The sequence below is a fragment of the Fundulus heteroclitus genome, chromosome 10 (assembly GCF_011125445.2).
Source record: "Fundulus heteroclitus isolate FHET01 chromosome 10, MU-UCD_Fhet_4.1, whole genome shotgun sequence".
In the NCBI taxonomy this organism is placed as follows: Eukaryota; Metazoa; Chordata; class Actinopteri; order Cyprinodontiformes; family Fundulidae; genus Fundulus; species Fundulus heteroclitus.
In genome coordinates, this window is record NC_046370.1 from 18,574,841 (window position 1) to 18,589,381 (window position 14,541).

Consider the following 14,541-nt stretch of genomic DNA (forward strand, 5'->3'; position numbering starts at 1 on the left):
AGCCGATAATGGTGATCTCCTCCATGCTCTGGAGACTGCTGGGAAAGACCGTGTATTTCTGCTTTTACTTTCACAATTTATGATTTATTAACTCATTGTGTCACATTAGAAAATCCGATATTACCCTGTAGACGGCGGCAGTGATTGGAGACGGCAATGTAACAAAAATTGGTTTTATTTTCCAAAAGTGACAAGTAAAGCATTGGAAAAACACTAGGAAGAATACAATGAACAAATTATTCACAGAATGATTTGTAATCTAACATCAAACAAAGAAACAAAGCAGCTTAAGGTGTGCTTTAACTACAAAACCCAGCGCAGTCCTCCAAAATAAAATTTTCTGGAACCTTTAATAATACCCTGGCCACTGTGGGGTGTAAATAATAGCTGCTAATGCAGATGTTCCTCTGCGGCAGAAGGTTCTGTTATACATAATGTAAATTAAAAGTGGGAGTTGCACTACAGCCACTAATAATCCTCCATAGTCATCAGCCAATCATGCAAAGACTTTTCAAATAATCAAAGATGGTAACGGGAGACTGAAACAATTTAATCATACAAATAAAACTGTAATCTGAGATTGTTTAACTGGATTTATAGTTTAAAAGCCTACAACTACCGAGCATCACGGCCATTAAAATTTACCCAAAGTCGCTCTAAGCTCCAGCTACAGAGTGCAACTTCAACAAAATTTAACTTAATTTAGTTGACTCAGACTTCTGTATTCCCCCACTTTTAGTGCTTACACTCTAAAACAATTGAAATGTTTAAAGTCAAAAAAAGAAATATTCACAGACTTTTTTAGAAAGCCTTCACTGTGGGTCCTGTGGGCTTCTTTCAAACACAATCAGCTCATCTTTCACCTTGATGAAAGGCTGGACATGTTTTAATTTGTAACTTAGAATAAAAACACAAACATTACATGTTTTAATCTGTTAGAAAAAAAAAAGCCTTTGTCACGTTTAAACTCTCTGCCTCCAGAGGGATGAAAACAGAAGCGCGCTATTTATGTCATTGAAGAAAATATTTCCACTAAGGTTAGCTGATTTCATTCATGTTTTTGAGTGTAAGCGCTGTAAAGCCGAGTCTTAATGAGTGACTGGGTTTGAATTTTGGTTTCAGATGATTCGTGCTTACCCCTGTTGTAAAAATGTAACGTTAAACAGAAAAATGTGGACTGTCAAGACCTTTAAACTGAAATAAAATGCTGGAAAAAGCACCTTTCCGTCAGAAAAAGCCCACCCGGATGGCTCAGGTTGGTTCTTAAACTATCAGGTGTGTTTCCTGGGGTCCACTTCTACTTTTGGGAGTGAATTTGGCTCAGGTTGTTATAGTGGAAACAAGAAGGGTAAAAGGACGAGCCTAGAAGACTACCCAGGTTCCTGCAGTTAATACACACCTATAAATGAACCCTGAAACGGTATCAAAGAAATCCGACAGTAAACAAGTAGAACACCCAAGAAATAAGGTCACCTCACTAATAACCAGTCAGTGTATCATTCATTTTCCCCCACAATTGCCTAGAGATCCAGAATTAAGAAAACCCGCCTGCTTTGCCTCTCTTTATCCCTGAATTTAAAAATCAGTGACATTTTCTATAGGTTATGCTCCATTTTTAAACAAACCTTTTGTAATTTTATGTAACATGTAACTAAAATTTACCCTAAAAGTGAACATAGGTAAATTAGAATTTGTTTAAAAAGAAGTTCAGTTTGATACAGACCCACAGCTGTCATCTTGGAAACTGGGTGAGTTTAACTACTGTCGGTTTTAAAGGACGTTTTTTTAATACTGGTGATCAATTACAATAGAAACGGCCACCTCAGGCCTAAAGCTAGAGCTCCACGGAGGATGAGAAATGAATGACACACAGACTGGAAAAGGTACCAGAAGCAAAACCACTGGAATGTTTGCTAAAAATTAACACTGCGTTGCTTTGTTTCCTTTGCTCTGGCTTTTCAAGCAAATCTGAAGCAAATATATTTAGATTACGTCCACATAAAAAAAAAGGAGAACCAGATGAGTGAAGCTACACCAAAAAGACAAATGAGTCCACGATGTCTTGCTGGTCTTTTCTCCCCTCGAAAGCACAACGGAGTTCTGAACAGAGGGTTGTTGCTCGTCCCCGGCTACGCCTCAGTTTTTCTCCTCTTTTTTCTCGTCCTCTGAAGGATACGAGTGCCAGGTGAGTCTCTCTTCGTAGAAGGAGATCACCACCTGCGGACACTTCACGTTGGCCTCTTTTGCTGGCACCAGGTCGGCTTCGTCAGAATGCTTCCTGTAAAAAAAAAAAAAAAAAAAGAATGTCACTAATTTATGTGACAAAAGAAAAAAATATTTCACAGTGCTCCCCAAAAGATTGATGTTTTTGCTTTTTTGTCACACTCTGATATTTCAGATCATCAAACAGGCAGACATAAAGGGACCCAGGCCTACATCTAAAGCACAGGAGGAGTCATCTGACTCAGCTCAGGTTACATCTGATGTTAAACTAACAGCATGTCAGACAAAGAACATCAGACATAGAGGTGGAGGTGTGAATGTCTGGAGCTGCTTTGCTACTTCACGATCTGTACAACTTGCTGTTGGTGAAGCCATGAATCCGACTCTCTGGCAGTAAATCCTAAAAGAGAAGATCCGGCCATCGGTTTGTAACAGTAAGCCCAAGGCCCCTCAAGTCATGCAGCAGGTCCACCTCTGAATGAGGCCTACACTTAAATCAAGCTGAGATGCCATAGCGTGACCTTAAAGAAGACAGGTCATGGAAAAACCTACTTTTTTCACCCTTAAATACATTTTCTTGTGAGTTTCTATGAGTGCATAATTTTAATGTAGTCTGTCTCCTTTTTTTCTTTTATCCATTGTGTTTTTTGAACAATTACCATATTTTTCAGACTATAAGTCACACTTTTTTCATAGTTTGGCCGATCCTGCGACTTATATATGAATTTCAAATGTTAGTTAATTTTGACCAACATCCAAGGAGTAAACATTAGCGTCTATAGCCACAAGAGGGCGCTCTAGGATTGTGAAAACTATATGCTGCTCTTGTAATCATTAATTTATAGACAACAAAGACCGAACACGTTTGTATGTTGTTTCTCTGTTTCAGTCTGCATTAACGCAGCGGAGCGTTGCGTGATGCAGCTCAAAGGGCCCAGACCGCGACAGAACCCTGTTACTGGGCCGTCTGTGAAGCTAATAACAGCTAGCGCTAGCTTACAGCTCTGGGCGGGCGGGTTACAACCTCTCTGCACCTGAGCTTTATGCTGCTCTGAAACATCCGTGTCGTACTGTTAGCTTAGCGCGTAGCACCATTACGCTCACGGTCTAGTTTCAATATAATTTTTATAACTTTTAGCGTAACGGGCCGTTAAGATGAAATACGCTAGCAAAAACCTTGCCGGCTGGAGTTGGTAATTTACCCCGTTCATCCTCCCAGGTACGCTCCATATTATTGAGCCGGTTTTGGATGCAGGTAGCTGTGTAATTTAATAAATTGGCTTACCAGATTAAATGTCAGTTTTTAGTCTTGGGTTGTGTGAAAAATTTCTACATAAATGCGTATAGGCTGGTGTGACATATGTTTTTTTTTCCCTATTTATGACGCATTTTTTGACTGATAAGACTTACTTTCCGAAGCGACTTATAGCCCGAAAAATATGCTACATTCACTGCGGAGCTGCTAAACAACGTCATGGACTTCCGGCAAACCAATTTAGCGAATCAGCCCATTTATATTTGTCTCGTCACAATTTTGTAGTCCAAGCTAAAGGATGCCGCAGCTACAAGTGGATAGGTCAAAATGTTCAGTCGTTGCATGTAATAACCCACACAATTCATTACACCGTGCCCCAGCATACCACAAAAATGGCCGAACGGGGTGAAGTGGAATGCACTGCAACCTGGAAAGGGGGGGGGGGGCTAATTTAAAGAGACGGAACCAAAATAAGTTGCACTCAGACATATCTCAGAACAAAAGTGTGGAGCTACGATAACAAGGAATTCTGAACAAAGCATTGCAGTTCCACTTTATATAGACCACAACAAAATGAGTTAAATGTGAAAAGGAATGAAAAGCATGTTAGGTCCCCTTTAAAAATGCCCTCCACGCTCAAAAACCCTCCAGATGAATTATTTCTGTCAAGACAAGGGGGTCAAAATTCCTCTACAGGGGATCAAAAACGCTGATTGCCATTTAACATAAACAGCTATTGTTGCCGCACAGCCAGTCCTCTGGTTTGGGAAGCAAAAACCTTTCTCACAAACAGACAGGTTGGTATGAATAGCTTTTTTTTTCTTTTTTTTTTAAATGATCGTCATTTGAAAACTGCTTTTTGTCTGCAGTCAGGTTATGTTTGTCATGAGAATAAATCTTTGGGGATCTTAACATGCAAGTGTGGCAAAAAGTCAAACACAGGAGAACTCTATCTGGGGTGAAAACAACAGATTGGGTTGACAGACCATTTCATGAGGAACATGAGTTCTCCTGTAGAATCTGTGGCACCGATGATCCTTTCTGGCTCCAGACCTCGAGCGAAGCCTCTTAACTTCTCGTTCTGCAGGTTGAAAAGATCATAACATCAGTCCATGAAGTCAGGAAATAAAGGACCCCCTTGGAGAAAGGGTTAGGTTCTGGCTTTTCTAACTCGGTAAGGATCCATTAAAGCCGTTGTTGAAACCACCCGGCAGAATGGTCTGATTAAAAACTGGCAAACATTTTTCTTGAATACATCATCATGGCTGCCAGTTTGAGTGGACAGATTGAGCACAAGAGATCTTTCAATGAAATATCGTTCCATTTTTACAAATAAAAACTGTTGGGTCAGGATTTCTCCTCGTTTCTCTGAACTGGCTACTACCTGTATAAAATTTGGTCTCTGGGTTTATTAATTTATAAGCACCTGCTTTTATCCCTGCCATAACCGTGGCTCATTTTAAATTTTTTGATGTAATAAAACTACTTTAATTCAAATGTTGCTTAATCAAAGTAGAACAGGAAATACAGAAATGGATAAACTGGTGTAACCTACGTCATCTTTTTTCTTCTTTGATTTGCTCTCATCTCCGTCTGCGTCTCCGACTGCTTTCCTCTTCCCCTCGTGTGCCGATTTCTGTTTCTGCAGATATTCTGCTATCAGATCCGGACAGTCCAGGTTTTCCTCTGGCTCCCAAGTGTTATCCTCACTGCAGTATTAGGAACACAAGCGTGAATACATTTGTCAATTGATCAAACGCTCCCAGCGTTTTATTGTAGATTTCCACTCATTTTGCTAACTTTTTCTTTAAATCTCAGTATGTTGTTCATTTTAAAGTCTAATTGTATAAAACCCGGTCAGTATCGTTTTTTTTTTTATTTACTTTTCAGAAATAAAATTCCTGTAAAACAGCTGAAGGGCGTTTTTCAGCAGCCTTTTAAAGCAGTCCTGCCAAAATATGCATCCCCTGCTATCTTAGAGGAACGGAAACTTGCATTTTATTTCACACTTTCTACATATTCACACGTGCTCTGAGCTACTAGTGTGAGTGTATACCTGTAATATACAATTTGCAGTCAAAGCAAAAGGGACGCATATGTCAGCAGATGGAGATTTTGCCCACCCAGCCAGCATCCTTTAGGTGTGAGCACCATTATTACCGTATCGTATAATCAGAAGTCCCTTTCAAACAGGAGTATACAAACACCCAGGGTGGCTTTGTAAAACGTTAATTGATAATTTACTGCAGCAATATTATCAATTCTTCAAAATAAGCTTGCAGATGTGCATCATCCAAAAAAATAAGGTCAGGAGCAAAGAAAGAATTTATTTCCTTACCAAAAAGGACAAATATGGAGCAATCAGTATTTCTAGAAAGGCCACACTGTTTCTGGATAAATATATTATTGAGTTAAGTTCTATTCAGTCTTAAGCTTCTTTCCTCCCAAGTTTGAAATGTCCCATGCTGTTGAATGCACCATAGCTTTCTGACGCTTGTGAATGCATCATGCTGGCCTGTGCAGCTGTGCTGCTCAGGTTTGCTCTCCTGATCAAAATAGAGCTTTGCTGTCTCAACACTCACCTCTGCTTTCATGGTTTATTGTTGTGTGTAAATGACAAGAGGCCACAGCAAAAATAAATCAGCCACACCTTGGACAAAAACTTTGGATTTAATCAAAAAGCCATCATTTCGTAAATTAACCTGTCAAATAACCACAGTTTTTGTTCTCTCCGAGAGGTATGGGGAAAATAAACGTGTTGATATTGAAAATATTAGAAGAAGTAGCACCGTCGGTCGGTCATATTTTAATGCGTTTTCTTCGTCGCTGTGCAGTTGTACGGCGCTGCAGGCGTGCACTTTTCAGCATAACACCGGCTGATATTTTGGCCTGATATTTGTGGGGGGGGGGTTGTATCGACCGATACGTGCATGCTCAAATTGTTCACATCTCTTTTTATTTATTTATTTATTTTTTGCTGTATTTGCTGTTTACAAATTCTCAGGAAGATAATTGCCACTACAAAAGGCCTCGTGCTGCTGCATAAAGTGCACAAACATTTAAGTGTTATGATTATTTTTATTGTCACATATATTCAAATGTCCTACATTGTTCGCTATCCATTGTTTATGTTTTAATAAATGTGCCTTTTTTTTTGTTTAAATTGAGACTTGAGTAACATTTATTATCACTGTGATTTTTACCATGTGAATGGGGGAAGAAAATCAGCTTCAAGCATCGCCTCCCGCCCCCACACACAAAAAAAAATACACAGCACATATCGGGGATTGGTTACACTGGTGTCAAAATAATCGGTATGGGCCTTAAAAACGACATCGGTCGATCTCTACCACAGGGTATAGAATGTGATATTTGCATATATGCCAACAAACTTTGCCCTCTGGACTGATTCTGTAACCATCGACTCTCACTATAAGCTTATATGTTGATACACTGCAGTCCACCACAGAATGCTTTTCCCATGACGCCTTCAAAGTAAAGGGCTAAAAAATAATTCACCGGTTTTAGGTGACTCCTTTTTAATGTCTATTGTTTGTCTATTGTTTTTTTTTTCTTTTTTTCTTTTGCTGTTACTTGTGTTTAATGTGGACAATTTACCAAAATAAATAAAGTGATTGATTGATTGAAAATAAAAACACCACATAATATTGTGATAAACTAAGTAGGTGCATCCCTATTCCAGAGGAGTGAATACTTATGCATAACCTTCATGATGTGATGAAAAGGGCCTGTCTGCTTCCTGTCAGATTAAAACCAAAAGGTTTGGCTTTCCACCTCAACCCTCAGAGAAAAAGTTCATATATACTTACTTGGAGAACCCTTTCCACTTGAGAAGGTACTCCACCTTGCCTTTCACCACTCGCCGATTTAAGACTTTCTCAACCACGTACTCTTCCTCCTCCTCTTCTTCCTCTACCACTTCATCTGCCTTCTTCTCCGTCTCAGCTGTCGTGATTTTAGCCTCTGCCAGATCACAAACATGGTCGTGAGAACGTGGCGCATGTTTCTCCAGCTCAATGGAAATGGAGCACCAAACCAGTCAAATGCAGAAGTTATGATGTGCAAAACCTTCTGTAGCGGCGGCACCGTCGGTGGCGGGCTCTGTAGGCTGGCTCATGCTCATCAGGTAGACCCGGGGACCCACAGGTTCCTGGTGAGGGGCAGGAGAGACGCACGTTGGGGTCAAAACAGAGAAAAGAAAGAACAATGATGAGCAGCATCAGTGCCTTCAACACGTATTCAGGCAAACTTTGACGTATTTTCAGGCGTGAAGATACCAGGCAGATTGTTCCGTTTGCTAATTTGTAGGCTTCATAATTTCCTGCACAAAAAAAATAAATAATATTTGCAGTATAGAAATATTCAAACCTCTAGCTGAATATAATGTTATAACTGTGCTCATCTTCAAAAGCACAAAGCTGTTTAACGAACAATACGTCTGCTGATCTTTTTTTTTTTTTTATTCGCTCTTGCCTAATGTTGCCGTGCAAGTTGCACACGGTGTCTCTGTCCCGCTAGAAGACAACCGTCCTTCCACCAAGGACGCCCGCAGACGCTTTGCACCTGTCTAATCTGACCTCGGGTCGAGCATTAAACAAAAATCTTAGGCTTGCATTAAAGACACCAGACACATTTTGGTAAGTTGAAGTCTTTAGATTTAGAGCAGAGCCGCACAACTGCCTTCTTGGTTTGTCTTTAGAAGAAAACGTGATCCAGACTAGAGTAAAAGGAAAAAAGTCTAGATATTAATATTAATGAATGACTCTAAGGAGCAGCAGTTTTTAGTGCCTCCTACACCTCATGTGCTTCCTCTAAAATATTTTACAGATAGTTGCAGATTTCCTCTGCTCCTGTGCAACTGATGGATCCTAACAAATGATCTTTTAGAAACGAAGGGAAAAAAACAATCCTATACAGAAATGAGCTAGCTGTACTCCATAGTTCAGCTTGGGCCTGAGTTAAGAGGCATCCTAACTAGTTGTAATTTGAATTACGGACAAAAAACCCATAAAATTATGGGGGTTTCTGTTGTTTGTGATAAATACTATTAAAAAAAAGTAATTGGATAAATCACCTTCCACTCCGACACCATGTTTTGATAGGGTTATAATTTGTTTTTGCTTAATAAATTACTCTTCTGCACTAATGGAAATTAAACTCACGAGCATTATGTCGTCCTCACTGCAGTGTAGCAACTGCCGCTATACAACTAGCTAAACTCTTCCTTATTAATGAAGACGCGAGTCGTAGCAAGCTGTAGTCTCTCTTTACTGTGGCTCTTTTCTTCTTAATACAAGGTAAGAGTGAAAACTGTAACAACAAATACAAAAAAATGACCTTTTAACTATGTAACGGGTGCTTTCCATGTGTAAATAAATGTAAATAAAACGTTTTAAGCTACAAATAAATCAACGGCATTTTTTTTTGGGGGGGGGGGGGATTTTTTGCGGCTCTAGTGGCTCGCTTTCTCTGAAAGTAGGCTGACAGGAAGGGGACAGTGGCGCCTCCAGAAATGTTTCATAGGGGGGGGCAGATGGGGCCCCTCAAACTCTTGGGGTGGCACTGAAACTAAAGCCATATTTTATTCTACTGTTGTAGTAAAGCTGCCTGTAGAAACCTATCACAAAGACTTAAGTAAACGTCTACTAATATCTTTTGGTTTTTAATGTTTTTTGGGGGGATTTTTAATGTTCCTAATGATCTAATGTGCATAGACCAATAACAGTACAGTTAACATTTGGAGTTGAATAACAATTCCTTTTTATTGTGTAATTATATTTAGAATAAAGGTGCACATTTATTAACTTATTGGAGAACAAAGCAGTTACTAGGGAAAAGTAGACACTGGCAGATACAAATAAAAGTGTGATAGAAGAGTGGTTGCCTACAATTTACACTGGCCATAAGGGTGGCCAGTGGGGTGGCCAGGACATGGCATTAGAGGGGCCATGGCCCCCCCTGACCACCCCACTGGAACGGGGGTGGAAGAGGGGGAGAGACATGCGGCAAAGGACCGCGGGTCGGATTCGAACCCAGGTCGCCCGCGTCGAAGACTAAGGCCCAAAATGCCCAATCAACGGCATTTTCCTGTTAGTACTACTATTTAAAATCAACTTATAAATGTAAATAATAAATTATCAACTTACGACGTTGCCTCTGTGACGTTTACAGCGATAAATCAGGTAGTTGGACACAGAAATGTAGCAAAAATGTGAACAGCTAACTTCTAACTGCCGTACTAACTGCCGTGGTAACTGAAAATAAACCTGAAATTCGGAATATTAGAGTGAAAAATGGCACTATAAAATAACAGCTCATTCAAAACAAAGGTCCATTCAGATTCATGCCTGAAAGGCAACACAATCATAATATATACAGTTTGGTGAAATATGATACCTCATCGGTCTGCTTCTTATCAAATAAAGAGTTTTGCAGCTGACTTTATCCAGGATTCGGTTGTTTTCGTCTTGCAAATGTGATTGAACAACATAGGATGCGGAAACAGACGCTATATTGAACCCACTAGCTGCTGTGGTCGGATCAAAATATTGGTTTATACCACCAAAAAAAAAAAAAAAAAGGTGAATAACTGTCTCCCAGCAGCAGCAATGGAAGGTGTGCGCAACACCTGGGGGCCACAGCAGCCGTCGTGCTCCGCTACAAAGCATCCTGGTGGCCGTGGGAGGCCCCGCCGAGCATCAACCTGCTGCTGTTTTTGGACAGCAACGTGATTTCTGATGTCTGGCTGCTTTTTGCTCACTTCGAGGAGCAGCAGGAACGGCATGGTCTACGGACAAAAAAAGCCATGAGGAACACATCACGCCCCCCCAGATTTCAAGCTAACTGTACTCTCCTCCATGTTGGTTTCGCGGCAGAAGCTGAAAGGAGCATTTTATTTTATTTTTTTCTAAATCAATGTCTGCGGGTTATAAAGCGCGGTTTTTACTCGCACAGAGAGCGCCACGCGTGGGTCGACCGCTTGTTTTCGTGCAGGCGTGCGGGGACGATGCCGTTGAGACTGAGAGGCGCAGGCGAACGGAACAAAAGGAGGAGAACTCACCGATTAGCTTTGATTTAACCGGTGGTTTCAAAATGGCCCAACTTGACCGCAGCTGCCTGTGTTGGTTTTGTTGTGGAACAACCACTAGCTTGACCACAACAGAGCGCCCCGTTTCCGCCTCTCCGTCTAGAATGGGGAAAGGAGGGATAAAAAAATAAGGCTTTTGTTCGGAGCGAGGCGCGAGCAGAAATTCACCGATTGTTAAGACACATGGATTTACCCATCAGCAGAGCGGGCGCCGCTCCTGTTACATCCAGATGTTCTGTAGATCTGTGGTTGCGGCGGACTGGATGGCAGGAGTGGCCATTACTGGGTGATTCACACGGTTAGAGGCCCCAAAAATACAGGTGCGCTTAATAGCTAATATTTTAGTCCAACGCAAAAATGCGCTTTTAAGAGTTATTTTTAAACCCATACTTTTTTTCTTTGGTTTTCTCATTACTTTTGTGCTTATAGTGTGATCTAATGCTGGGATTAATTCAAAGATTGTAAAAAAAACAACAACAACAAAAAAGCAAGTGAAAACAGAAGTGAACGCTGGCAAAAGACAAAGGTCCAAAGTCCGACTTACAATGCTGTGTATTTCATACCAATCATGACCATCAACGTTTAAAATGGTTTTCATATGAAACAACACACCAAGGCTGTGGAACAGTACCTCTGCAGTTACGTTTAGTTGACTCTCTTTTAAGAAACAGTAAAAAACTTAAAAAAAAAGATTTCTTTTTTATTGTGATTTTATCTTATTTTTATTGTTTTATTATTTTTTTCTGCAGCGCTTTGTGATTGCTCTGTCTGTGAGAGGCACTTAATAAATACACTTTACTCACTTACCACATCCAGTTAGAGCATGTAATTTTATTTCTGACAGCTAGAATTTAAAAGAGTAACCAATAATTTTCCTATAAAGATTTTTGCATTGAACGTAGCTGTTGTTACCATAGAAGCTCATTTTGAATGCATGAATAAATCAATGAATCTTTATTTGTTTTGAAGGAAAATTTTGAACAAAAAGAAGAGGAAAAAACACAAAAAAGAAAATTTACAAAAACAAGTTCAAAAAGGAGCAGGAAGAAGTATAGACTTATTAATCCCCACCCCTTGTCACACTATGATTTATTGCAATAATACCTGTCCCTATATGTAATAGCTTTAATAAGCAATATACACACTGCACCAATTTCTACATTATAAAAATATCTACATTATTTATCAACAGTACAATATTTACAATATCTACATTTCCATCTCATAAATATATGACACAATAGGCCTTCATTAAAGGCAAGGACAGAAATATAAATACTGTTTGGAGCCAATTGCCATGTAGAAGAGACCCGTTGAAAAAGGTGCTCTGTCCAGCTGAGATCGAATATGAACGTTTCTGCCTACATACAAAACGCTATATGTGGCTGAAATCTAACATTGCACACCAACCTGGTTAACCCCACTGTGAAATATTGTGGTGGCAGCATCATGCTGTGAGGAGTGCTTCTCTGTTGCACGGACAGGGATGCTCACATTTGAGAATGGTCTAGTCAAAGTTCATGCCTAAAATGCAATTTAAAATCTTGGGCAAGACATAAACATTGATGCTTACTGATGCTCTCTGTCACAACTTACTGAGTAGGGCTGGGCATTTATCGTATCGTTTTATCGTTAGCGTAAACATTTTCTTATTATCATAAGAATTTGGCTTTGTCATGACAAGGATACATTCCAATTATTGGTGTCTGAAAACCCCCAAAACTGCCAGTATTGTCAGTACTGAAATTTTTACAATTTCTGTGTACTTTTGTGTCCTTGAGAGTAGTAATAAATATCAATAAATTCGAAAATCTAATTAATTGTAGTTACTGTGTGAGCTTTAGAGTTGAAACCCACACTACTTTATATAGACAGTGTCCTGATGAAGCCAATTTTGAATTTAGTTTTTTTATGTTATATTATTAAATATAGACTTTTTTAAGCACAGCATTTGTGATTATGGGGCTATAATTCATGGTGACATGCAGTCACAGCAATACAATAACTTTAAAAATACTGCAAGAAGCTGTGAATCACTACTTTTATCATCATCACAATAATACCACAATATATCATGTTAAAATGCAAAGTCCGTATCGCCCACACCTATTACTGACCAAAAATAATTTGTAAAGAAGAATGGGTAAAAATAAAAATAAAAAAGGTCACCAGATGAGCAAACGTGGTAGAAACAAACTCAAAAAGAAAGTTACACCTGTATTGAACTTTGTAGAACCACCTTTTGGTGGTTCTACAAAGTATTAAATCAGAGAACTGGATAGAAAAGCACACCACACATTTGACAACACTACACCACTACAACAGCAACACTACTTTCTGTTGGCTTGTAACGTCATGTCAAACACCGTGTCAGTAAAATCCACAGAATTTGGCGGTGCCATGTGACAGAATGTGGAAAATATTCAAGGGGTATCGCAGTGTGCTGTAGCTGTTTACTATATGGCATTTGTATGGTAACTAAACAGTAATTTAAAATCACAATCAAACCAAATAATTTTTTTCTTTAACAGAGATGAGGACAGACATGTTAACAGCGGATTTGGGCTAAAATCACACATCAGGGACCCTCCAGTTAACAGGATTACACATGCATGACTTCCTTCACTGTTATGGCCACATTACTATTGGTTAAATTGGTTGTAATCACAAATAGCCTCACAAGAAAAGAAAAAAAAGTTCAGTTCTCTCAATAACACCAGACTTATTTTTCTAAAATAAAGTAATTTGTTATTTCCCTATGTTAGGAGTAGATAACTGCAAGGTATGGTTTTGTGTATTCACAGCTGACTGGTCACAGTGTCATAAAAATACTGTGTAACATTAAGCCTGCAAAGCTATTATTATTATAAATATCATCTTTATTATTGTTAGATTTTCAAAATCATATTGCTGTTATCTAATAAGTTTGCTTCAAAAGAGTTTTACATTGACATCTAAAGTATCTAGAATATTTATTATCATTGTGTAAGCATTATGAGAAACTGGCTCAGAATTCACTCATAACACACAGATGTTTCATTTATTAATTTATTTACAAACAGAGGTTATATAAATATCTACATTGTACAATTAATGGAACAGTTTATAAAAGGGCCACCTTTGAAGCTTTACAGCTTATAATCAAGGACCCATACATTTACAATACAGAGCAACATAGCAACAAATCAAGACAAAAATCGAGATTTGCCCCAGAAATCAAAAATACGACCTGGGAATGGAGTAAACCCATGTAAAAAGCATTCCAGCTAGCACAGTCGGAGAGGTCAGGATTACAAAAAGAAACAGAAGGTAAGGATTCCAATATGGCGACAGCCAGGAAAGCTGTTGTTTTTCCATAGTGCCTCTTATAAACGTACTTTCCACATGCAAACACCACTTTTAATTTGTTCCGTTCAGAGTTGCAGCCGCTACATGTAACATTGATTTTTAGAATCTTGCAATTGTGTCTTGTGAAATAAACTTATTTTATAACAGTTTACTGTTGTTTATGCAAGGAGCTTCGGTATTGGATCAGACAACCGGCCTTGAAAAATTTCTTCAACTTTTCGAGGGGAAAGTCTGACTATGTTACAGTTTTTTTTTCTGATCAGAAGCCAGGATTTGCCAGTAGTGACTGCAAATGTGATGCAACACTTTATGTGAAGCTAAAAAGTGTGCAAATAGTTCTTAGCGTCTGAAAAGATTTAAATGTTCAAGTCAGAAAAGACATTCAGCACTCACTTTACAGAACGGTGTAAATTACTGTAAATCACTGTGCATGAATGTTTCAGTCAAATACTGAGTAGCTGAAATGTGTGCAAATAGTCATTAGCAAAAATTGAGATAATCAAGTTCATTGATGTTCAAGTCAAAAAAGACAGGCAGCAGTTTATAGAACGATGTGAAATACTGCGCATTCACATGAATGAACTAGACAAACATTCCCAGAGAAGTT

General features: G+C 39.0%; 1 protein-coding gene across 3 annotated transcripts; it reads right to left on the reverse strand.

The window, feature by feature from the left end:
• Positions 1-159: 159 nt before the first annotated feature.
• On the reverse strand, positions 160-10,801 carry cbx1b (chromobox homolog 1b (HP1 beta homolog Drosophila)). 3 transcript variants are annotated; one of them, XM_036142174.1, is made up of 7 exons: positions 10,780-10,801; positions 10,560-10,685; positions 7,568-7,649; positions 7,309-7,462; positions 5,034-5,190; positions 4,465-4,559; positions 160-2,278 (listed from the first exon to the last, which is right to left on the reverse strand). In XM_036142174.1, exons 3-7 carry the CDS (start codon positions 7,620-7,622, stop codon positions 2,137-2,139), a joined length of 603 nt encoding a protein of 200 aa, XP_035998067.1. In that variant the 5' UTR covers positions 7,623-7,649; positions 10,560-10,685; positions 10,780-10,801; the 3' UTR covers positions 160-2,136. The 3 variants fall into 3 exon arrangements, with proteins under 3 accessions (XP_035998067.1, XP_035998065.1, XP_035998068.1); XM_036142172.1 differs by lacking the exon at positions 10,780-10,801 and having other exon boundaries at positions 10,560-10,734; XM_036142175.1 differs by lacking the exon at positions 10,780-10,801 and having other exon boundaries at positions 5,034-5,187; positions 10,560-10,731.
• Positions 10,802-14,541: the final 3,740 nt, after the last annotated feature.

Excerpts from the sequence above, each read along its gene's own strand:
- cbx1b (XM_036142174.1), bottom strand. The coding sequence starts at position 7,622 with ATGAGCATGAGCCAGCCTACAGAGCCCGCCACCGACGGTGCCGCCGCT. Across the intron at positions 5,191-7,308 it reads AAGTGGAAAGGGTTCTCCAA|CAGTGAGGATAACACTTGGG; the intron begins GTAAGTATATAT and ends TTCCTAATACTG. Across the intron at positions 2,279-4,464 it reads CTCATGTTCCTCATGAAATG|GAAGCATTCTGACGAAGCCG; the intron begins GTCTGTCAACCC and ends TTTTTTTTACAG.